The 26,121-nt window shown below is 33.9% G+C and overlaps 1 protein-coding gene across 9 annotated transcripts in view; it reads left to right on the top strand.

Annotated features, from left to right (window-relative positions):
• Window positions 1-26,121, top strand: part of RPS6KA3 (ribosomal protein S6 kinase A3) — a 110,934-nt gene that overhangs the window by 53,000 nt on the left and 31,813 nt on the right. For all 9 annotated transcript variants that reach the window (XM_056793330.1, XM_007493438.3, XM_007493436.3 and 6 more), the window contains 9 exons: window positions 3,401-3,482; window positions 10,705-10,785; window positions 12,174-12,253; window positions 12,842-12,948; window positions 19,426-19,463; window positions 19,908-20,050; window positions 21,402-21,472; window positions 22,860-22,948; window positions 23,085-23,149. In XM_056793330.1, coding sequence (XP_056649308.1) covers window positions 3,401-3,482; window positions 10,705-10,785; window positions 12,174-12,253; window positions 12,842-12,948; window positions 19,426-19,463; window positions 19,908-20,050; window positions 21,402-21,472; window positions 22,860-22,948; window positions 23,085-23,149 — 756 coding nt within the window. The remainder of the gene's footprint in view (window positions 1-3,400; window positions 3,483-10,704; window positions 10,786-12,173; window positions 12,254-12,841; window positions 12,949-19,425; window positions 19,464-19,907; window positions 20,051-21,401; window positions 21,473-22,859; window positions 22,949-23,084; window positions 23,150-26,121) is intronic.

Below are 26,121 nucleotides of genomic sequence, written 5' to 3'. Positions count from 1 at the left end.
TACTGTTTTCTGCCTTGGAAATGATATTTGATATAGATTCTAAGATAGTAGATAAAGGTTTTAAAAGAAAATAATACACCAAGACTTTGTCAACACAACATCTGACAATGCCAATAGCCTAATCAGCCATAAAACAGAGATACTAAAAGGTATAGAGAATAGAGAAGGATTTCTTAGAGGCCAGAATAGAACTAATGAAGCTTCAGAAGAAGAGAGTACCCTAATTTTCTCTCTTCTTTATGTAATTTATGTAGTTTTTTTAGCCTTATATTTACAAATATTATCAGTTTCTGATTTATCTCAATAGAGGCCTCACCTAGCTGTATAAATGTAGAGACAAAATGTCTTTCATATCTGATTCCTGCAAGGTTACTAGAAGGAGCTGGGGAAACTGAAGAATATTTCTATTTTTCATAGGTTGACCATTCCACATGGTCAAGGCTATAGCCTCATTGCCTATGCCAGAATTTTTAAACCCTTATTCTTAAAAAGTTTATTTACACACTTTGTGTTGAGCTCCTCCCTGTAGACATTCAAGAGATAATATTTTTTCCTGTTTGTCAAGGACTTCCTATATTAGCCTTTCTGTTTCTCCTTTTTTTACCTGTCTGGATGCCTAATGAGAAGAAAAGCTAAACATTCAGTTTTCAGGCCTAGGTTAAGTTCAGTAAAAAAATGAAACATTAGATATGCCTCACTGTAATAATTAAATTAGTCTCTAGTAATAGAAATATTATATTTTATGAGGTTTATTAAGGATTATTAGAAATCAAGGAATAAAGAAAATACAAACATTAAAACCACATGCCTAGGGTTGATTAGCCCATTCAAAACTCCCGCACTTTTACCCACTACATCATTGCAATGGAAGAGGGCGAAGTAGTCATTGCTGCCAGTTAAATACTCCTTGTGATCTTGCCCAGGTGGAGACTCAGGTGAGATTATAGGGAATTCTGAGAAATACTAAGGACTTCTGGGGATTGAAGTCTAGGGTTCAAATCTCCATTTTACATTCCTCCCCCTGAGACCCGAGGAAGACTAGTCTCTCCACTGGGTCTTGTAAACATATCAACTTTGAAATTACAATAATTTGAGGATAAGAGGAAAAGAGAACAAAACCAATAATTGCTAGACACATTGACAAAAAGCCAGTTAGGGGGCAGTCCCCTTTGGCACAAAAGTATACATACAAACCCCACACAGTTCAGATCACCACATCCCAAAGTTCACTCTGGATCTTCTCGTGTAGTCTGTGGAGGCATCTTCATGGTGTCTTATCCAAACAGTTCAGTTTTTGGCTTCAGAGAGGTAGCATGTTTCTTAACCTAAAATTACTCTCAAGGAATTTAAACTTTGCAATTTAAAATAATAATATTTTTACAGTATCCCCCTGAAGAGGGTGATTGAAAAACACAGGGATCATTTAGGGATGCATGGCTGAGTTATGAGGTATATGAATCATTTGTCAAGAGAAATTTGAAAAATCAGAAAAATCCAAATTAAAAAAAATAATTTCTGGGTGAAATATAAACTATCAAAGTCTTAAGTGTAAAAATTCTAAGTAAAGGAAAAATAAATCTATAATAGGTCCTTGAATAAAGGCCCAATTAAAATGATCTAAGCAATGATGCATTTACCCAGTCAGTATCCAGGACTACAGAAAGTTTCCACATTATGAAAGACAGAATAGGTACTAGATTATAGGAGCCAAATTTTGGTACTTGTCTGTAAGTATTTTCATGAAGAGTGTGGATACAAGGAAGGCCTACGACCTCGAGTCCACATTAGTATTTCCTGTGTGCTCTTTTGGGCATTATTCAGGTTAAGTCTGTGCTTCTTGTTTTTATCCCATTTCCTGGACTTACACACAAACAATCATAGTCCATAACATTTTATCAATAAATGGCAGGTTCTCACAGTTTAAAGCTTTTGGGTATGCATTGATATTATAGCAAGTGTGTGTGTGTGTGTGTGTGTGTGTGTGTGTGTGTATATATTTATATATATATATATATAAACTTATATTACTGCAGAAAAAGAAAAATTTAATTGTATGTACCTTTAGTACAAGAAATGAGGAAAAGGGGGAAAATCAAATATTCTAATCAAAATAAAAGAAAAACAATAAAAAAAAATAAGGGGAAAAATCAGGAATTTAATGTGTTCCTTGAAAAACAGTATCTACTTGTCAATGGATTATTATCTCCGATTCATGTGATAGGATAGAGTTAATCAGCCTCAACAGAAGATGCTCTCTTTACATGTGAGCAATGAATCCAAGAGTCCTTCTCTCCAACCTTTATAGATGTTGGAGTCGTTAACAATATTTGGAATGGTCCTTCCCAGGAAGACCGAGTTGCTCCAGTACGCTGGAAATTCTTAATATACACCTTGTCTCCTGGGTTCAGGTCGTGAAAAGTCTAGTGGTCTAGCTTGTACCTCCAGATTCATGGAGTTCATGCAGTTTGTGCTGTAATCCCTGTGTATCGGAAACAATAGTAGTATCTCCCTCTAATAGTGATGTATATGCGGGGGAGAAAGGCTTAGCCTGTAGTGCTACCCTGAGCATTGTTATTTCTTGAAAATATCAATATATGATGAACATAACTTTACAATAATATTCTCCAGTTTGCTTATAACATTCATCTGAAATTAACTCGCTGTAACAAATATTAGGCAGGTTCTTGTGATGACAAATTCCACTAGGGTTTTAAATTATCTGGGATATCTGATTGCTATGAATCACGTAGAGTAGTTTTTATCTACATACTCAATTGACTAAGCAACAAACAGTATTTTGAAAATAACCAAAATATGAATAAATTTATACACCATGTCCAGTACTTTCTATTTCTCCCATATTAAAGACAGTTTTCAGTTTACATGCTTTACATAAATTCAACTCTGGTGGATGGGCAGCACCAAGGGGTCCTCTGCTTAAAATCTCTTTTATTTCCTGGGGCCACAGAGGGAGAGGGCGTTCTACAGAATAGCCTACTTATATTCAACAAAGACTGGTTTGATGTTATTTTTTAGAAAAGTAAAATGATAGTTTAATCCCAATTAAATAATTACAGACTGCTTAAATACAAAAATAATTCTTAACAAAACTATTCTGTTATCCTGCAGTAAGACTTATAAATATACAATCTGCATGATAATTATTAATGTAGAATCCCTTTATTATAACTTAACAACTAAAGTTGATATATTCTTTATCAACTAAAGCCATAGGGTTTTACTATATGTAATTGTCAAATTTGAAATAATGTAATTCTATCTATAATGTATCTATATCTTAATTAGATTATTATATTTTAAGTTACCATATTGAATAGTAGGATTTGGAATGTTTATTTTTAATATTTTTCTGGGTTTTTCTTTCATTTATATCAAATAGGTATTTCTAGTAAAAAAAATCTCAGGATCTGATGCTAGACAGCTTTATGCAATGAAAGTATTGAAAAAGGCCACATTGAAAGGTAAGTAATAGTGCTTTTTGAAGATCTGGATTTACTTAGCATGGATTCCTAGTGAATCATCTTTAAAATTGTTTATGCCAGCTTTATTAATAATCTGTTCTGCTTTTCCTTTTTAAGTTCAGTTTTCTGTTGATGGAGCTTTCCTATACATTTTTATAAAGATGATCTGGAGGCATATGAAAAGTGAAAATGCAGGTGCCTGGCATTAGAAGTTCTAACATATGAATTGTATTTTTACCCCTGGATGTAGACCTGGCAGCCTGCAACACTACATCTATGGGTTTGATCCAATACATTCTAATTTGTTTTAGATTAGATTTCTTTGTGTATCCGTGTCTCTTAGTAAGGTATTTTTTATAATCTGAGTAAAAATATGTGTGCCTCTTCCAATTACTTCATTTTGGGAGGGTTTGGTTTTTAATTAAATTCTGCCTAAAACCTAGAATGATGATGATTCTGTTGGAAATTTGGAAACTAGTGCCATATAATGGAAAAAGGAATTGCACTGGAAATCAGGAGACCTCTTTTTTTAGCCTTGGCCCCCATCACAAATTAATTAGGATCTTGAACAAGGCCCTTCACTTCTTAGCCTCAGTTTCTTCATCTGTATCTGAACTATATTTTAGCTCTAAAAATATAATTCCCTGATAACTTTTACTATCAAGCTTGATCTTTAGAGTCCTGAGCCAACAGTTCTTTTTGCTCTTTTAATGATAGTTATCTGTAATATACTACCATGTGAACATAGGGACAAAGAAACAAATGTATGGTAGCAGATTTCAAGAGTATGACATGATGAACTTGTATTATCTTTTTTTTTTCCCTTCGATGCAAAATTGAGCCCACCTCTCAAAATACAGGTATTAAGTTTACAGATTTTTCTCTTGAACAGCTGATACTATTTTGTGCCTATTTTGTACTATGTCAACCACTTTATAGTGTATCCTTCTGGAGAGTGAGAAGACTTGCAGAATGATTAGGACCTTGTACTCTTCCTCTAGGCCCCTTGTCTTCTACCTCTCAAATCCCATCCATAGAGGGAAAAATTACATTTTAAAAGTATCTATTAATGGAGAAATTGTTAGGAATATTCCTTGAGAGGTGATAGAGATTTAGAAAAGCAATATCCATCTTTTTTGTTTAAACTCTTGGCATATCTCTTTCACAAATATAATTGGAAAGGGTCATTACCAGCTGTAGAATTGGGGATAAAGACTTTTAGAGAGATCATACAGAATTAGAACTTTTAGAAAGATCATTGGACTTGGCAATTAACACATCATTGAACAGTTACAATAGAGTGAGAGGTAGAAGCTTCGCTCAAAGGGATTAATAAAAGGAAGTAGAAACATGCAGTATAGACCACCCTTTCCAATCTTCCTAACTCCCAAGTCTATGCTCTACTATACTTTGACTATAAGTTTTGAGTAGAACGTGATTTTCAAAAAATATTTGATCTATATGCTGTTCTCTTTTATTGATGTTTTAATTTAATAATTACATTTGGGCAGGCAGCTGGGTAGCTCAGTGGATTGAGAGCCAGGCCTGGAGACACGGGAGGTCCTAGGTTCAAATCTGGCCTCAGACACTTTCCCGCTGTGTGACCCTGGGCAAGTCACTTGACCCCCATTGCCTAGCCCTTACCACTCTTCTGCCGGAAGGTAGGGGTTTTTAAAAATAATTATTATATTTGCTTCTGGCAAAAATTATATTTCTTTTTGAAGTTTCATTTAAAAATATCTTTTTTTGCATTAATTTAGGTAGAGGTAAAATGTCTGTGATGTCTTTTTTCCTTCTGAGTGGTATATATTCCTAAAAAGTTTTTTAAATCATGATTTTAATTACTTCTAAATTATATAGAGGACCCCCCCCCCAAGTGGGTGCCATAAAGCCCTTAAATTTGTTTTCTTATTCCAGGCAAGGTTTAGATTTAATAATGCTCTACTACATAAGAAAAATGTATTCAAAGGAATGTAGTATGTTTGCCAGCATAGATCAGTATAACAAATTCCATTTTAGGGTTTATAGTTTACCAGAGCAAAAGAGAACTCTTTTTCTATTCTCAACCAGTATACTAATTAAAATTCTTGAGCATAGGGTGATTTATATTTGTTCCTAGTACTTTTACATAAGCAAAAGAAACTGGGTCAAAGAATTTTTATACAATCTTACATCAGAAGAAATGAAGGAAGACTTCAGTGAATGAGACTCTGCTCATTTTCAACTCTGTATAAACAAGATTTCCTTCATGTTACATATAAGGAAATGTGGAATAAGACTATTTAAGATAGTCATAGCCTGAAAAAATAAAGATATCTAGACCAGCCTTTTCCTCATTCTGGATATGAGGAAATTGAGACTCAGAAACATTAAATAACTTTCTCAGTGTTTTTACACAGTTAACTACTGAAGTCATATTAAAATATTAAGGAAAATTCTTCTTATTGCTTTGTTTAAAGTAGGTCAAAAGATAAAAATAGGGAGTCTTGTACTGGTCTAAATCAAAAGTGATAAAGGCCTGGTTGTAATTCCATAGGTTGCCTTGGACAAGAGGTAAACCTGCGATGTGAGAGAACACCAGTCAGCTAGATTTATTTTTAATGTTATGAGAGCATATGAAAGAGGACAACCTCAGACAATGCAAAAATGATAATAGGAGAGTCAGATAGGGCATACAGTAATGGAAAATATACAGAATGTTGGTTTAAATACAATGAGTTTTAACTATCAGCAGGACTTCCAAGTGAATGGCAATAGTATCTAGAAAAAAAGAATATTGGTTTCCTTTTCAGTTTGCCTATTACTATCAGAAGCACTGTCATCGTCTTAGCTAATAAGTCAGTGGTTATAGAAACAGAAAATTGAACCTTAGTTTTCTAGTCTAATTCATTTCTGTCTGTATTTTTGTTATTAGAAAATGTAACACTAATAATTTAACACATGTAAAAGTAATAGAGTGAGAGGCAGAAGCCTCTCCCTGAAGAGTTAATGAGAGGAAGTAGATAGGGCAGCTAGATGGCATAGTGGATAGGCCTGTGGATAGACTTCTCAGCCTGAAGTCAGGGCTCATCTTCCTGAGTTGAAATCTGTCCTCAAACATTCATTAGCTGTATGGCCCCAAGCAAGTCATTTAACCTTTACCTAGGTTTCCTCACTTATAAAATGAGCTGAAGAAGAAAATGGCAAATCATTCCAGTATCTTTGCCAAAAAAAATTCCAAATAGGGTCCCAGAGTCAGACATGACTGAAAACATCTAAACAATAACAACAAAAATAATACTAAGTCTACTCCTCCCTTCTGCCACAAAACAGTAGTCTTATTGTCCAACTTTTTAATTCCTTAGTTAATTTAATTTCTTTAAAATAATTTTAATTTTTTAAAAATAAATTTCTTTAAATTAATTGATTAATTGAAAACTTCTAGCCAACAGCTCTCAAAACTTATTAGTTAAACCCTCTTATCCTATATCAGGAGTAAAAAATATTTCATAAATGTGACTTTTTTTTATTCCTCCTATCCAATCATAAAATTGAGTCTTTGTTCTCTTTCATAGCTTTTCTTTTCCATTATCACCACTATGTCCTTAAGTCTCTGGTAATTTCAGTTTGGATTACTTTAGTTATCCTATCTTCAAACCATTTGCACATAGGCTCCAGATAAATCTTTTTTGAAATAATTTTCATCACTTGCTTGTCTAAAGAATCAGAACTCAGGTTCCTGTACATTCAGTGCCCTTCAAAGTCTTATTTCTCATGTCTAACTTAATTTATTTTATATTAGCCCCTTTCATCTCATGTACATTCTACCTATTCTTTGAGGCCTAACCCAAATCTTACTTTATGAAACTATCCTAAGTAACCCATATATACCATATTTCTTTTGAAGCACTCTAATATAGATCTCTATCAGTGATTTTGGTACTTCTATATTTATATTGTTGGCAGATATGTGTAGATTTTCTCTCAAAAAAGATTATCAGTCCAGTTTAGAGTTATGCTTTGTATCACTCATAATATTGAGCACAGAATAGATAGACAATGAATTACTTTGTAAACCATATTTGAGCATTCTTTTCAATATTTATACTATTTTTGTACATATTTTGTACTATTTTTATAGCCATTCCCTCTTTCCCACACATTGCAAATTCCCGTTTTCATCAATTAGTAGTTATTTTATACACACACACACACACACACACACACACACACAATACCCACAAAGAGAGTAGAAAGAGAGAAAATTCTCATAATAAGTAAGCATAGTCAAGCAAAGCAAATTCCAGCATTGGCTGTATCCAAAAATATTTCTTATTCTCTTAGGTATCATGTTTTATCATCAGTCTTCTGGAGAATCACATTTTTTGTCATTGCATTAATCAGAGTTCTCAAGTCTTTGAAAGCTTTCTGAATTACCTCATACAGGTCTTCGCAGTTTTTTACCAAAACTATTCTATTTCTTGTGGGACATAATATGCTGTTGATTTAATATACAATAATATTTACCTATTCTCTAAAAAATGGGTCCGTCTCCTTTCCAGGTTTTTTTTTCCTACTATAAAAACTGATATATATATAATTTTTTTTAACACATTTGTCCTCCTTCACCCCCACCCCCCCAATGTCATTTGGATATAAGCCTAATAAACAGATCAAAGGATATGGATGGTTTCTTCTGGGGCATTGTTCCAAATTATTTTCTAAAATGGTTGTACTAATTCATAATTCTACCAAGAATTATGTTAATTTGCCCTTTATTTCCATAACCTCTCCCAAATTTCTCATTTTTCTTTATTTTTTTAACTTATGCCAATTTAATGGGCATAAAAGGAATCTGAGAGCTTTAGTTTGTATTTATCTAATTATTAATTATTTGGAGCACTTTTTCATATGATTAATACATTTCTTCCTTTGAAAACTGCCCTTGACCATTTATCCATCAGAGAAATTTGCTACAATTATTCTTTTCTCCCAGTTACTCATTTCTTCTAAATTGAATTACATTGATTTTGTTTGTGAAGAACTTTAAAATTTTTGGTAATCAAAGTTGTCCGTTTTATCTGTTGTGATCCTCTGTATCTTCTTTGGTCATGAACTTTTGCCCTATCCTGAGATAGAACAGGTAATTTCTTCCTTGCTCTCATTTGTTTGTGTTATATTGTGTTACATTTTTTGTGTTATAGTGTGAAAAGTTTTTCTGTACCTAACCCCTTCCAGAATATTTTCTAGTTTTCCTAGTATTTAAGCCCTTACCTTAGTAACAGATTTGGGGTTTCATTTAATTCCACACTGCTGTATTTGTTTATTGTGTACCCACTTCTTTACATCTGAATATGTAACCTGTTCCACTGACCAACCTATACTTTATAACTAGTACCAAATGGTTTTGATGATAACTTTGTAGTATAGTTTGAGATCTGATACTACTACTAACATCCCTTTTCCCCCACCTTTTGTCATTTTTTTCCTTGAGATTCTTGATATTTTCTTCCTCTGGTGAATTTCATAAATTATATTTTTTTAGCTCTAAAATAATAATCCTTTGCTTGTTTGCTTGACATCAAACCATTGGTAGTGAATAAGTAAATAAATTTAAGTTGGTATTGTTATTTGATAGTGGTATAAATTACCTATTAAACAATTAATATATCTCTATTTCTGTAAAGATTATTTTGCCACCGCATTCATATAGTTCTTGGATATGGGTTGATAGACTTTGTCATTTGATAGAATATATTTCATAAATTCTCTAGTTATTTCTAAGGAAATGTTTTTTTTTTCTTTCTCTTGGATTTTGTTAGCAAAATAGAGAAATTCTCATGATTTATTTGGATTTATTTTGTATTTTGTAATGTTAATTTATATATCATTTAAATTAATTTTTAGTTGACTCTTTAGGGTACTCTAGGTGGAATACCATATCGTAGGTTTTGTTATATTTCTTTTTTGGATCTCATTTTCTTGTCTTACTGATATGGCCAATATTTTTAAATAGTGCTGATAATATATGTCCTTCATTTACTTTTTATTGTGAGCTCTTTAGGAAGCTATTTACTTAAGTTCTTTTCGTCTTTCTATCACTTTTATTATTAGACCTTCACTGAATGCCTAAAGTGACTGACATGGTCATATAATTACACCCTCTGAATTGGAAGGGAATTCATAAATCATCTAGTACAATTCATACATGAATAGAAATCTCCCTTAAAACTTCCTGTGTCCTTTGAAGACTTTAAGAGGAGACACATAAAACCAACCATTTTGAAATGACTTAATTTTTAGAGGAAAATTTTCTTTGCATCATGCTTATATTTAGTTCCTTAAAGCATCTTTCCATTACTCTTTGCTCTGCCCTCCAAGGGTCTAAGAACAAGTCTAATCTTTCTTTCACATGAATCTCTCTCAAATTTTTGAAGATAACTATCATGTCCCTCCAAAGTCATCTCCATGCTAAACATAAACATATGGTATAGTGTTAAGGACCTTCATCATATTGTTAGTTCTCCTCTAAACATACTCCAGCTTATCGACATCTTTCCAAAATGTTCACGTAACTGAACATAGTTCTCTAGAGGTGGTATGGCCAGAACTGGATATAGTAGGATTATCACTTCTCTATCCTTAAGATACTATACCTTTCCTTATATCTGCTATAATATCAAATTAATTTTATTAGATGCCATATGACACTTTTGATTCATTGAGCTTCAGTAAAAGCCCTAGGTCTCTTTCATTCAAGTTGCTACCTATTTGCCTTCCCTATCTTGTACTTGGATATTTGATTTTTTTGTATAAGGCCCTTATTTAGTTAGCTCTTTTAAATTTTGTCATCTTGGGTTTGACTCACTAGCATATAGCCTCTTATACAAAAGTTTTTTGATTCCTAATTCTGTTATTCATTCTGTTAGCAGAGTCCCCCTGAGATGCCTCATTCAAAATTTTTTTTTTAAACCCTTACCTTCTGTCTTGGAGTCAATTATTGACTCCAAGGCAGAAGAGCGGTAAGGGTTAGGCAATGGGGGTTAAATGATTTGCCCAGGGTCACATAGCTCGGAAGTGTCTGCGGCCAGATTTGAACCCAGGACCTCCCATCTTTAGACCTGGCTCTCAAAATCCACTGAGCTACCCAGCTGCCCCCACAAACATGCCTTTTTGGAATAGTAATTATTAACATTTGTTTGAAAGCCATTCTGATCCATTTAAAATATGTTGTGTTTTATAGTTCGAGATCGTGTGCGGACAAAAATGGAACGTGATATCCTGGTAGAAGTTAATCATCCATTTATTGTTAAGTTGCATTATGGTAAGTTATTTGAAGAAGGGGGATGGTTATCATGTATCAGACTTAAAAGATAGCCTAAGATCTTAAATAAAGATCTTAAAGATCATTTACCTGTACTACAACTACAGTCGCTTAAACTTAGATTGGTAGTTATTTTTATCCTTTCTAAAACTGAAATATTTACTAAGTAATTCTCAAATGTCTGAGTTTACAAATAGAAAATAATATATAAAAATGTAATATGTGCAGAAATCTATTTGCTATATGTATGTTTAGTACACAAAGAATGTGAGAAATTAAAATACAATATCTAAATAGCAAAAGGCATATATTGGTTTAAATTTTAAAACTTATACTTCCATTTTTCTTACAAAAATACTTATTTTAAATTATTCTTATAGTAGAACTTCCACAGTTTTCCCAGGAACTTAATCTCATATTAACTACTTTTTCCCTCTCTGTTTAGTTACGCTAGATTTAATATATTTTTTGCTGTTAACAACTCCAACTACAAGGTAGTATTTGTAATGAGAGGAATAGTTTAATATCGAGAAGTTGGGTGTATGTTTTTTTGTTTGTCTTGGTTTGGTTTTTCACTTTACACTGACCTTGTTGGCTAAATTTATTTTGAATGAAAATTTAAGTTCACCATTATATTTCAGATTAACATTCTAAAGATGCATTAATATATGTGTAATAACTATAAATTGATTGTCTTAAAATAGAAATACCAGATATGAATATCGAATAATGAAAATTATCCCCTAAGGCACACAGACCATCTTGATTCCTTATTATAAATAAAGAATATTGATTCTTAATTTGTCTGCTGTATCCATCTGTGCCTCATTTTAAATATAGGGATGTTTTTCTACATTTCAAGGGTAAATTAGCTTTTTTGCATAACAGAAAAAAAATCCTATATTGTCAATGTCATATTTCACAACTAGTCTGTCAGAAAGTTATGAGAACTGCCATGAAAAAAAAAATAAGGGGACAGCTGGGTGGCTCAGTGGATTGAGAGCCAGGACCAGAGATGGGAGATCCAGGGTTCAAATCTGGCCTCAGACACTTCCTAGCTGTGTGACCCTAGGCAAGTCCCCATTGCCTAGCCCTTACCACTCTTCTCCCTTGGAACCAACACATAGTATTCTAAGACAGAAGGTAAGGGGAAAGAGTGAGAGAGAGAGAGATCTTGTTGCTTCCTGTTTAATACTAAATTTTATATGTCCATACTGAAGATCAGGAAAAATTAGTGACTTGCCCTGACCCTAATTTTAGCTTTTTTTAAAGGTATGGATTAGCATTTCTTTAATGTAAAACATTTTTAATAAATTGCCCCAGTAAACACTTAGAAGTATGAACTTTGCTTAGTACTTACATTATCTAATTTAAATTAATATTTTCAGCTTTTCAAACAGAAGGGAAACTATATCTTATTTTGGATTTTCTCAGGGGAGGAGATTTGTTTACACGCTTATCCAAAGAAGTAAGTAACTAAATCTATATTTTATTATTCCAATATGCTATAACATTTCTCTGACACAAAATTCTCATTAGAAAATCAGTGAACCAGAATTATTTTCTCATCTTTTGGTTCTGTCCTGAAAATAGGGACCTTTTGTGTGGACAGATGAATAACTAATACCTTTCTAACTGTTAACACCTTTTCCAGTTATATCAAATAAAAAAACAGTTGTAGATGAGAAGAGGCAACAAAAGATAATCCTTTAGTGACAGTACAATTTCAGAATGTAATTCAAATTTAAGAAAGATACTTTGTATTTAGTAAGTACTTATGTCACATAGCACTAAATACACAAATATTTGGTGGATTGAATTAATTTTCAAAGCCTCTCAAATTCCAAAAGTGCAGGATAGGCCCTTGCTACATCAAAGGAGAATAATAAAGACTTGATAATTAATTGCATAAAGTGGAATGTAATCATACTTATAGATTGCTTTTTCATATGAGAACCACAGGATGGAAAAGACATAATTTTATTTTTGTTTTATTTTTAATGTGCAAGATCATACTAAAAAAGATCACTAATCAAAAATTCATTTCTCTATTTAGGTGATGTTCACAGAAGAAGATGTTAAATTCTACTTGGCTGAGCTTGCACTTGCTTTAGATCATTTACATAGTCTTGGAATAATCTATAGAGACCTTAAACCAGAAAAGTAAGGATTGTTTCTATTAAATTTAGTAGTTTCTTATATAGAATGTTTTCACAGATTTGTAAATTTAGGACCTCATTTTGCAGATGAAAAAACTAAGGCTCAGAGAGGCTGTCAGTTAACAAGCATTTATTAAATGCTTGCTATATACTTAGCACCAGAGCTACAAAGAAAGAAAAAAAAACAGGTACATAAACAAAATAAAATAAAACAGGTACATAAACAAGTGTGTGGAGAAGATAGAAAATCTGAAAAAGTAGCACTTAGAAGGACCTGGAAAGGGCTCCCAGAAGGGAAGCTTTGAAGGAAGCCATGGGCAGAGGTGGGAGGGCAGAGTATTATGCATGATGTAGTGCCAGTGCAAAGGTCCAGACACAGGATAGGTAATGTCATATTCAAGGAGCTTCAAATAGGACAGTATGGCAATATCACGGAGTACAAAGGAGGGCATAAAGTATAAGAAGATGGAAAAAGGAGGAAGTAACTAGATTATGAAATACTTTTCAGGCCAAAGAGAACACTTTCTATTTGACCCTCTTGGTCAGAAGTGTTCCAATATGCAGTTCACAGACTACATATAGCATGCATCATTTCTGAATATAGCTTGGACCAGATTAAAATGTAATTGGGAAATATAGAACAAAATTTTTTGTACAGTACAAGATAGATAATACTGTATTTTAAAACCAACTCAGTATGCAGCCCATGGAGATGCTTATGTATGAATCACTAACCCCCATTTCTCAAAACCATCTTGGTAGCTAACTAGAGGAAGGATTGGAGTATGAGAACACTTAACTTAGGAAGAACAGTTAAGTAGTCCAGGAAGTAGGTGATGAAGACCTAAACTATAGTGGTAGCTATATGAACTGAGAAAAGGGAACATATAAGAATATGTAATATGCCTTGTGTGTACATACATATAAACTATTCAACTAAAGTCTGTTGATATAATGAATAGAATCTTGAAATATGAATTGTGTAACCATGGGAAAATATTCTAATTTAATTAAATAAATGAAATTTTTAAGGAAAATAAAATAAGTACTTTATAATCCATAACATTTTCATTATGCCAGGCAAGTGTTTCCCTCATACTTAGAGACCATATCCAGATTTTTATGTTAGAATTTCCTTTTAACAAATGTTACTATTAATTATTACCTAATAATAGTGCAAATAAGATAAAAATTATTTTAAAGAATTTAGAGAACATGGAGACAGCTAGGTGGCTTGGTGGATTAAAGCCAGGCCTAGAAATAAAAGAACAATAGAAAGAAATAACAACCAAATCAAAATAATAATAAAAGATTATTATAGTTATGCATGTAAAATGTCGGTGTTATTAACCAGTTGTTAAACAAAGCACAAGCTGGGAATACTAACTTCAACAAAGTTATTCCAAAGTTAATCTTTCCAGCTAAGGATCTGCTTAACAGCAGATTAATACCACAAACATGTGAACTTTAAATTACTCCACCCCACTTAGATCTTACTTTATGGGAAGATAAAGTTGTAAACTCCTGATTGAACAATGAAGATTGTCACTCAGTTGGGATGCTATGGCTCCAGAGAGGATTTAACTAGCAGCCATAGAAGGGCCTTAATTAATTTTAACATTAACAACCACTGATGACTTAAATTCATCACTTTCCTATAATGAAAAGGAAGTGGGAAAATGGAAGGAAAATTTCAAAGCAAAACAGATTAATGGATTATGGGTATCATCTGAAGGATAATCCCTGTTCCCTAGAAGTTTCTATCACCAAATTTGCCAGTCTATTCATAAAAATGGTCACTTTGGCACCCAGGGCATCGTGGACTTTGTTAAGAGAGTATGGATAGGGGGCAGCTGGGTGGCTCAGTGGATTGAGAGCCGGGCCTAGAGACAGGAGGTCCTAGGTTCAAACCTGCCCTCAGACACTTCCCAGCTGTGTGACCCTGGGCAAGTCACTTAACCTCCATTGCCTAGGCCTTACCACTCTTCTGCCTTGGAGCCAATACACAGTATTGACTCCAAGACAGAAGGTAAGGGTTCTAAAAAAAAAAAAGAGAGAGAGAGTATGGATAGCCCCTGATATAACTACTATGACCTCTAAAGTGTGTGCAGCCTGCTCTACCTGCCAAGCATATAACCAACATGCCTTTCGTGGCAAAGCCTTTGGTGGGTGTCCTCTGGCTTACACACTTTTTGAGCACCTACAGATAGATTTCATAACAATGCCAAAGGCTGGACATTATTTATAAATTTTGTCTAGTCATAGTAGATCAACTGACCCAGATAGCCAGAAGCATTTCCTGTGACCCGAGCCACAGTGGCTTTTTGTTACTAAGGTGCCTGCATGTATTGATTCAGATAGAGGAAGTCATTTTACTGATTCTGTCCTAAATCAGATCTATTCTTGCTTCGGGATAATTCCCAAATTCCATGTTCCATATCATCCCCAGGCCAAGTTGAAGGAATGAATAGAGGACTTAAAACTATGATTGGCAAATTATGCACTGAGACTCATTTAAAATTCTGAAATGCTCCCTCTGGACCTATTTTATCTTAGAAGCAGGCCTAAAGGAGACTACACATCTCACCATTTGAGATGCTTTTTGGATATCTACCTATACAGGCTAAACTTTTCTCCCCTGCAATTACATCACTATTAGGGGGAGATACTACTATTGCTTCCTATATACAGGAATTATAGCACAAACTGCATGAACTCCATGAATCTGGAGCTGTAGTACAAGCCAGACTTTTCTCTTCATGACCTGAACCCAGGAGACAAGGTGTATATTAAGAATTTCCAGCATACTGGAGCAACTCGGTCTTCCTGGCAAGGACCATTCCAAATATTGTTAACGACTCCAACATCTATAAAGGTTGGAGAGAAGGACTCTTGGATTCATTGTAAAGAGAGCATCTTCTGTTGAGACTGATTGACTGTATCCTATCACATGCATTGGAGATAATAATCTGTTGTCAAGTGAATGCTATTTTTTTGAGAACACATTGAATTCATGATTTTTTTTTATTCCCCCTTATTTTTATTGCTGCTTTTCTTTTATTTTTATTAGAATATTTGATTTTTTTCCTTTTTTTCTCATTTCTTATACTAAAGGTACATACAATTAATATTATTTTTTCTGCAGTAATATGTTTTATATATGTACATACTTGCTATAATATCAATGCATACCCAAAAAAGCTTTAAACTGTGGGAACCTGCCATTTATTGATAAAATGTTATGAGAATGTGATTAATGTTTGTGTCTGATTCCAGGAAATGGGATAAAAACAAGGAGCACAGGGTCAGATAATTTTAAGGTTGTGACTTTAAATCTAGATTTAAATGGTTGCCAAATAAAAATTCCCAAGTCAATCTGGAAATTTATGGTAACTTAATTAATATAGAGGGAAGGAATTTAAGGAGGAAGAAAGAGGATATAGGATTTCTCCTACCTGGCCTATGCCAGGGGGAAACTCCCCACCTCTAGGTCTCTGAAGAGTAGAGACTTCTGAGAGGAAAAAGTTGGAAAGTAAAAGAGGAAAATTCAGCCAGAAACTCACCACCGAACCGGACAATAGCTTGTAGCCATGCTAAGATGATGAAAGGCTCAGCATGCAGCTCTCAGCTAACTCTCCACCGCCAATCAGGGAAAGAGAGTGTCCTTGAAGGACAAAAAATCTCAAATATATAGACCTTTCATCCTTGTGTCTCCTCTAAATTTTCGTATCTACCATTCATATTAAAGGCTTTTTCTCCAGGACTGCCCATACTTTTAGTTCTCACCTTCTTTGATTTGAATATATCTTTAGAGTTACTTAACAATTCTTTGTTAAGTTCACCTTTTGTGAGTTACTTGACCTTTTTGTGATTAATTTAACCTTCATAGTTACTTAACACCTTTTTGTATTAGATCTTAAAATAGACTTAGCTTAAAGTTCTAGCTTCACTATAAGGTGAGAATTAAGTGCCTTCATTGTTCAATCAGGAGATTACAACATTATCTTCCCCTAAAGTCTAAGTAGGTTGGAGTAGTTTTTTTAAAGTTCATAACAGATTGATACACTTCTAAGCCAATACAAAAGGACTTGAAAAACTAGTGTGAGACTCGAGGTTGCGACACTTGGCATATGTTAAGTTGTAGAACTTCCTTATATCTACACTCTTTGTGAAGTACTTAGACAAGTACCAAAGTTTGACTATCATTCTGCCTCCCCATATCCCTAAGAATGACAAAAAAATTCAGACCAGGGAATGACACTTCCCTATCAAAATAAAATTCTAGTTCTTTTTCTTCTTATAGTATGACAACTTCCTGTAGTCTTGGCTGCAAATGGGTAAGTGAAATATTACTGCATTCTGTCCTACAGACTTGTGGGATTAGAAAGTACTTTAAATTGGACCTATACAAGGGCCTATTAGAAATTTATTAAACCCAAATAAGGGCCTGTTTTGAATTTTTTTTCCTTTCTCCCAAAAGTTTAACTTTCTTCCATTTTTTTTCCTCTTTATATTTTTGGGGGTTTTTTGTTGTTTTATTTTGTTTTTCTCTTTTGATAATTAACTCCCATAAGTCAACACTGCATCCTGAACTAAGCTGGACGTTTTTAACACCCACTTCAGGGGTGATTGTATTTTAATAAAAATCCAAGAGTTTGAAATTTTGTTTGAGAAAGATCTTCAAGGAAAGTATCTTGCTAACTCCTAAATCCAGAGAATAAACTGTTGCAGAAAGATGCCAGAAAACCTACACTACATCAAGAACATCAAGAATGAACTTTGGGTGTGGTTTATTGAACTGAAGTTTGATTGAACATTTATTGTAAATGTACACCTTTATGCCAAAGGGGACCTCCCCTAATTTGGCTATTTTGTCAATGCACCTAGCAAAACATTGGTTTTACTTTCTCTCTTTTCTATTTCTCCCCAACTATTGTGATTTCCTCTTAGAAATTGAATATTGTATACATCTGTAGTTAGAAGTGCTTTAGGACTACAAAATGATTATGTTAAATGATCAGTGGGGAGACTAGTCTCCCAATGATCATGGGGGGATGGGGGGGTTGTGAACTTTAAATTACTCCACCCCACTGAGATCTTACTTTATGGGAAGATAAGTTGTAAACTCCTGATTGAACAATGAAGATACTTAATTCTTATCTCATAGTGAAGCTAGAACTTTAAGCTAAGTCTATTTTTAGATCTTAATACAAAAAAGGTCAAGTAACTAAGAAGTGTTAAGTAACTCTAAAGATATCATCTAATCAAAGAAGATAAGAACTAAAGAATGGGCATTCAGAGGAGGGAACACAAGGGTGAAAGGTCTATATATATATTGGCTCACTTCCTCCCTCCAGTACCTTTTGGGCCTTTCAGCATCTTAGGGTGGGTACAAGCTATTGTCCCGTTTGGTGGTGAGTTTCTGGCTGAGTTTTCCTCCTTTACTTTTCCAACTTTATCCTCTTAGAAGACTGTAATCTTCTTCAGAGACCTAGAGGTGGGGATTTTAAACTCCCCCTGCACAGGCCAGCCAGGGAAAATCCTGTATCCTCTTCCCTACTTTTCCTTAAATTCCTTAAATTATATTAATTAAATCACCATAATTTTCCACACTGACTTGGGCATTTTATTTGGGATTTCCCCTGGCGGCCAATTAAATCTAGATTTTAAGTCACAACCCTAAAATTATCTTTACAAATGATAGTTGCCTGCTTTGTTGCTGCTTAAGTTGCTGGAATTTTCTTATTTCTTAAGATTGCCTTTACGTATTTCTATTCAGTGATATAACTTAAATAACTATCCTTTGAGGAGGCTTCAGTAGAAGTATTATGGCTCCAAGTATACAAGCTCAAGAAGTTAAATACTTCCAATAAAAGAGTTACTGTAAGGGGCATATCAGTGACTCAAAACAGTTCTCTGTAATTATAATTAATGTAATTAATTGTAATTGGCCTTGCATTGTATGTTGCTATTTTCTATCTGGAAAGTAAATGCCAAATTTGAGGGTCAGAGAGTTTTTTTTGTTTGTTTGCTTGTTTTTGCCGAAATTTACATTGTACTCTACTTTTTTGAAAGAAGCTTTTTTGTTGTTTGTTTAAGCCTAGAAAGTAACTAGCCTATTGTAAAGGATTTGGAATCTATCTGACTAGTGACTGAATATGTAACGGACTGCATTTCCAAAGATGCGTTGTATTAATTGTAACTTTTAAGTGTTTGTACCATTAATTTTATTTTTGAATTTGGTATTATTTGTCAAATTATATTAGAATAATAATAACATGTATAACACCTTGAGTTTCCATAAAGTAATTGCTATTTTTGCAAGAAGTATTCTCACAGGTGAAGAAGTTGATTGTCTTCCCCTCTATAGTAAGTAGTAGAGTGAAAATTCCTTTCTGAAGCCCTCTAATTCCAAGTCCACTGTTGTTTTTCACAATACTATTCTACTTCCTTAGTCTTAGATTTATATGTTCTCTTCCAGCATACTTCTTGATGAAGAAGGCCACATCAAATTGACCGGTAAATATGAAACCTAATTTTATTAAAGTTCCTATCCATTATAATTCATGTTGCCCTTTTAAATTATTTAGTGTGTGTGTGTGTGTGTGTGTGTGTGTGTGTGTGTGTGTGTGTGTGTGTGTGTGTGTGTGTGTGTGTGTGTGTGTGTGTGTAAAATAATAAGTTTAAGATTTTTTTTTTTAAACCCTTACCTTCCGACTTGGAGTCAATACTGTGTATTGGCTCCAAGGCAGAAGAGTGGTAAGGGCTAGGCAATGGGGGTCAAGTGACTTGCCCAGGGTCACACAGCTAGGAAGTGTCTGAGGGCAGATTTGAACCTAGGACCCCCGTCTCTAGGCCTGGTTCTCAATCCACTGAGCTACCCAGCTGCCCCCAAGATTGTTTTAAAAGACAAGTTCTTTAGGAAAATAATGAAGTTTGTTGTTTTGTTTTGTTTTTTAACAGATTTTGGCCTAAGTAAAGAATCTATTGATCATGAGAAGAAGGCATATTCTTTTTGTGGAACAGTAGAATATATGGCTCCAGAAGTAGTTAATCGACGAGGTCATACACAGAGTGCAGATTGGTGGTCTTTTGGTGTCTTGATGGTAAGGTTTTGTTTACTAAAAAAGAGCAAACATATCAGAAGAATATGGTATAAGCTGCTAGGGACAGGAATAAGAGTATGTTAAGAGCCAATTATTTTACATTTTTATTTCCTATAGTTGTAGATTTAATAGTAAATTTGTTTTTGTATTAGATTGAGACAAGCTAATCCTTCCATAAATTTAACCTAAGGTAAGACAGTCAGAAATAATAACAGGCTCTGCAAATAGTAGCTATAGCCAATAACAAAGAAAAACCCATTGTATTCACATTGTGAATATTTTCAACAATACTTGTTGTTTATATAGAACTTTCTACCAGGAGCATATATAATAAGGGGAAAAGTATGTGCATAATCCCGAATTTTCTACATAGCCTGTCAGGAAATAGGAACTGTCCAATGAATTAATAGCTTTTTCCTCTGTTTTTACATTCTTTTTTGAGGACCTCGCTGAAAAGATTTGTTTCCTTTTAAGGAGAGGCAGATGGGGCATTTTCTGGTATTTTAAATGAATAGGCAGTTATTTCTTTGAAAAAGTAATATGTACATAAAAATTAAAGAAATCAATCTTCAAAATTCCATTGGGGGATATATCTTGCTATCTCTGAATCTTTCAACAGTTCTGACTGTTATTCTCTGCTGGATATTCCCTTCCTGCTGAATTCTATGAAAACTATACTCTCCTGGTTCTTTTATCTTTATAATTCACTTCCCTGTCTCATTCTTTTTATAGCATTTTAACCTGAGTGCTCCTTAGCTATCTGTTTTTGAACTTTTAAAATTTGAAAACTTGCACCTATCAATTCTTGGTTCAAATGTTTCTCTGGGACAGTGATGGTGAGCCTATGGCATAGGTACCAAAGATGGCATACAGAGCACTCTCTGTGGGCATTCAGCTGCTGATTCCTCATCCACTTTCCCCCTACTACCACCAGTTCATTACTAGAAAGGCAGAGGATCTCGGGTGGAACTGCTCCACTTCACCTCTCCACTGTGCAGGTGGCTCACAGGTAGTAGAGCTGGAGGGGAACAGATTGTTTGGGCCACTCCCCTCCCTCTTTCTACACTCACTGAGGACATTCTTCATTTCATCCACCCTTCTACCCAGCATCCCAATGGGAGCATTTTCTCCCTCCCCTGTGTGGGTTAAGGGTGGGAGGCAGGGGTTATGTGGCACTCTTGTCTCAAAGGTTCACCATCACTGCTCTAGGATGACTGGCGAATGTATACTAGTAATAGATATAATGGATTTATTTTATTTATTTCCTGTTTCTTTTACAATGTGGCTTTTTAGGCTTCCTAGTTGGCATTTATTCAATTAGTTAATGCAACTAAATATTTTATTTTTGCAGTTTGAGATGCTTACTGGTACTCTACCATTTCAAGGGAAAGACCGAAAAGAAACTATGACTATGATCCTCAAGTAAGTATTCTTATTTATACTATATTATAAGTGCTAACTATATATTTTGTACTTCAAAGATGGTACTTGCTCCTCTAATGCCAATTATAACTCCTTTAAAATTTGTTAGTTAATCTTCAGAAGTTGCTGTAACTAAAAAATGGCAAGGTATGGCTCCAATTTGAACTATAATGGTCATAAAATAGAGGGTCAATCAAGGGCTTATATGATACAAGTTCTTCATCGGCTTTGTAGCACCTACAGATGTTTGTACTCCACTGTCAGGACTTTCAAGGATCCACAGTCAAATTGAATGTCATATAATAGGACTACAGTGAACTACTTTAAAATAAATTATCAGTGGGGTAGCTGGGTGGCTCAGTGATTGAGAGCCAGGCCTAGACATGGGAGGTGCCAGATTCAAAAGTGACCTCAGACACTTCCCAGCTGTGTAGCCCTGACCAAGTCACTAAAGAAACCCCCATAGAAACCCCCATTGCCTAGCCCTTACTGCTCTTCTGCTTTAGAACCAATATACCATATTGATTTCTAAGATGGAAGGTAATGTTTTAAAAATAAATGAATTGGGCTGGAAATTTTGAAATATTGAGTGTAAAGAAACTGAGAAATGAATATTGCATTCACTGTTGTCATCTTTAAGTAAGAAAAAGGTACATAGCTTAATAGTACTATTAATGACTGCTAAAATAATCCCATGTTATTCTATAGAGTTGTTAAGAAGCAATGTGGTATAGTGTATAGAAAGCCAGCCTCAAGAACTAGAGTTCAACCCTTGCCTCTCTCCCTAATCCTGGGAAAGTCACTTAGCATCTCAACCCAGGTAACTGAGAATGCAGGGCAGTTGTTTATCTGCAGTGGTAGCAGGAATTTCCTTATCAAGTTTTTTCAGAAATCCTTGAATTAATAGTCCTCATCCAAAAAGAAATTTGAGTTGTGACCTCATTTTTAAAAAATTCTTTTACCCATTTAATTCTCGAGTTCAAATACTCCTCAATCAGAAATAAACATTGTATTAAATTTGCTTAAGAAGGGCACATTCCTAAATCCTGTAATACAAATTCTGCAGTGATTCGTTTAGAAATTCTTGCATCCTACCTTTTTTTCCCCCTTGAATGTAGAAACGTGTATGGTAACTTCCACTGATTCTGGAAAACCTCATTTTAAAAAAATATGTAACTTGCAATGAGAATTTTTAATAAATAAAAGAATTGTATTTCATTATATCCACTTTCTAGATGTTGAAATTAAATATAATTATTTTTAACCTTTTTATAAAAGCAAATAAATATCTATTTTCCCTAGCTTGTAACTTTTGAAGATACTCTGGGAAATAGTGGTACACAAATTGATTATTTTCTAAAAATTTTTATCATTTTTTACTCTTTAGAGCCAAACTTGGAATGCCACAGTTTTTAAGCCCTGAAGCACAGAGTCTTTTACGTATGCTTTTCAAACGAAATCCTGCAAACAGATTAGGTAAGCTTTTTTTTTCTTTTTTTGAAACTTATAGCTTTGAGCCAACTGTTTGATGGAGTAAATTAATAATAATAAATAAATACATTTTGCTTGGCTTGATGTGAAGTGAGCAACTAATCTCTATGACTTTTGATAGGAGCCGGGCCAGATGGAGTTGAAGAAATTAAAAGGCATTCATTTTTCTCCACAATAGACTGGAATGTAAGTATCTTAATAAAACCATGCTTTAATAGGAAAGCATTGTATTGCAAGACCTGGAGCAGGATATTTTACTGTTCAAAGTTTAGTTTTCTCATCTGTAAAGTGAGGAATTTAAAGTAGGTTGCCTCTTAAGTTCTGCCCAAAGTTCAGTGCACAACAGTTGCCCCACACCAATTGGAATGATGCCAGTAGGGGCAGAGTGCTAATCCCAGAGGCAGAAGATCTTAGGTTGAGATGTGACCTCAGATACTTCCTAGCTGTGTGGCCCTGGGCTAGTCATTTAATCCTAATTGCCTCATCCCTATTACCTTTTTTGGCCTTGGAACTGATACTTATTCATTCTAAGATAGAAGGGAAGATTTTTTGTTTTAAAGGAAATGATGCCAACTCTATAATCTATGGACTTCCTCATATTTATCAATATTACCACAAGGGTATATCTTAGACCGTCTTATCTTCATATACTGTTTATTAATGATTTTATCAGCATCCATGGTTTCAAATATTAGACTTAAGTAGTTGACTCACAGATCTCTATATCAATTGTGAATCTGTCTTCAAAACTCCAGTCCCACATTTCCAACTACTTCCTAGTTATTTCTATGTACATGTCCCATTGTCTCATAAAACCAACATGTGCAAAACAGAACTCAGTATCTTTCTTCTGGACCCCGTTTTCTCCAGACTTCCCTATTTATTTATGTGGAGAGCACCATCATCCTTCTATTCACTCAAGTTCATAATCCAAGGATCATATCTTTTATTCTTCATTCTCATTCATCCCTTTCACCATATCAGTCAGGAAACACTTATTAACTGCATGCTGGTTATAGGTAGTGTCCTAAGTCCTGGAGAAAGAAAGACAAAACAATGCCTCCGGTAGCCTACATTCTACTGGAATAAGTACAATTTATTAATAATATGTTCAGTATATCTATGCAGATTCCAAGTCTTGTTGATTCTACATTCTACATTACATAGACCAAGGCCACCTTTTTATTCATACCATAATGCCCTTAATTCAAGTCCTTATCATTTCTTGAGTAAACTAATACAATAGCCTTTTAATTGGTCTCCTTGAATCAAACAGTCATTTTACTCTCCATTCATCCTCCTTGTAACTATCAAAAGCATTCCTAAAGCATAGGTTTGACCATGTCATTATGCTTCTAAAGATTAGCTTCCATAATCTTCTGTTGCCCAATCTCCATTTGACTCCTATGACCCTCTGCAATATCCAACCTGCCTTTCAGCACTAATTATACATATTGTTCTCTAGATATTTAGTGTGTCCTTCCCTCCCCCCAGGTGACCTCCTTACTAGACAGTCTAGACTAGACTGTGCCTTTATCTTATATACAATTTACTTGTCAAGATACTGTTCTCATGGAGAAGTAGGGATTAGGGAGGTAATAGTTAAAAGAAAATTAAGACTTTTGAGGAAGAATAAGATAAAAAGAGAAGCAGAGAAGGAAAAACAGTGGGGGGAAAATAGAATGGCAGGAAATACACAACTATTAATTATAACTTTGAAGGTCAATGAAAGAATTCACCCATAAAATGGAAACAGCAGAACAGATCAGAAATCCAAACCCTACAATATATTGCTTATAAGAAACACATTTAAAAACAAGTGACAAAAAATAAAAACAGGCAAGGATAGCAATAATGATCTCAGACAAAGTTATGGCTAAAAAAAAAATCTAATTAAAAGAGATAAACATAGAAACTACATGATGTTAAAAGACACCATAGATAATGAAGCATTAAAGCATCCAGATTTTTATTAAAGGAAAAGCTAAAGGAATTGCAGGTAAAAATAAATGACAAAACTCTAATAAGTGGGGGTTTTAACCTTCCCCTCTCAGAACTAGATAAATCTAACCAAAAAAAAAGAAGGAAATCAAGGAGATAAATAAAATCTTTAGATAAGCTAGATAGATAACTATCTGGAGAGAACTGAACAAGAATATAAAGGAATATACCTTTTTCTCAGTAGTACACAATACCTTTACAAAAGTTAACCATATATTAAGGTAAACATTTTCATTTAATGAAGAAAAGCAGAATTGTTAAATGCATCCTTTTTAGATCATCATACAATAAAAATTATATTTAATAAGGAACCATGGAAACAATAAAAATTAATTGGAGACTAAATAACAATCTTAAAGAACGAGTGGATCAAAGAACAAATTCTAAAAACAAATCACTTTGTTAAAGAAAATGACAATAAGACAATATTTCAAAACTTTGAGATACAGCAAAAGCAATTATTAGAGGAAATTTATATCTATAAGTACTTATATCAGTAAAGTAGAGAAAGAACAGCTCAATGAATTGGATACACAATTGAAAAAAAAACAAGAAAAAGAGCAAATTTAAAATCCCCAATTAAATACCAAATTGGAAATCCTAAAAATTAAAGGTGAGATTAACAAAATTGAATATAAGAAAACCTTTTAATTAATAAATAGAACTGAGTTGGTCTAACCATTGGTAATTATAATTAAAAAGCAAACTTCTTAAGGTCAAGAACAGTTTTGTTGGATTTTTTTTTTCCTTTGTGTCTTGATTAGAGATTTGGACTTGGCATGTAGTGTAGGGGTTTCATAAGTGCTTATTGAATTGAGTATGCAGTACTCATTGTAAAAGACTTTGCTGAATCACTTGAGTTAAGTTTTCTCAGCTTTCTGGCTCTCTACTCCTTGCCCATTCTTCTGTTCTCTACCCTTGTTTCAGATTCTCCTTCCTTTTTTAACTTTGACTTCCCAACTTCATTTACTTCATAGAATCATTTTTCATATTATTTAAGCCCAAGAATGAATTTTGTATATCATCTAGTTTAACCACTCATTTTATAGAAGAGACCCTGAAAAATACAGTGATGCAAGGTCACAAAAATAATAAGTACCAGAGTTGGGGTCAAAATCCAGCTCTCCTCACTTCGAATTTGGTGTTTTTTAAATACC

Source organism: Monodelphis domestica, chromosome 4 (assembly GCF_027887165.1).
Source record: "Monodelphis domestica isolate mMonDom1 chromosome 4, mMonDom1.pri, whole genome shotgun sequence".
NCBI classification, from domain to species: domain Eukaryota; kingdom Metazoa; phylum Chordata; class Mammalia; order Didelphimorphia; family Didelphidae; genus Monodelphis; species Monodelphis domestica.
The sequence above is the reverse complement of the archived record's forward strand: the minus strand, read 5'-3'. Positions and strand labels throughout refer to the sequence as shown.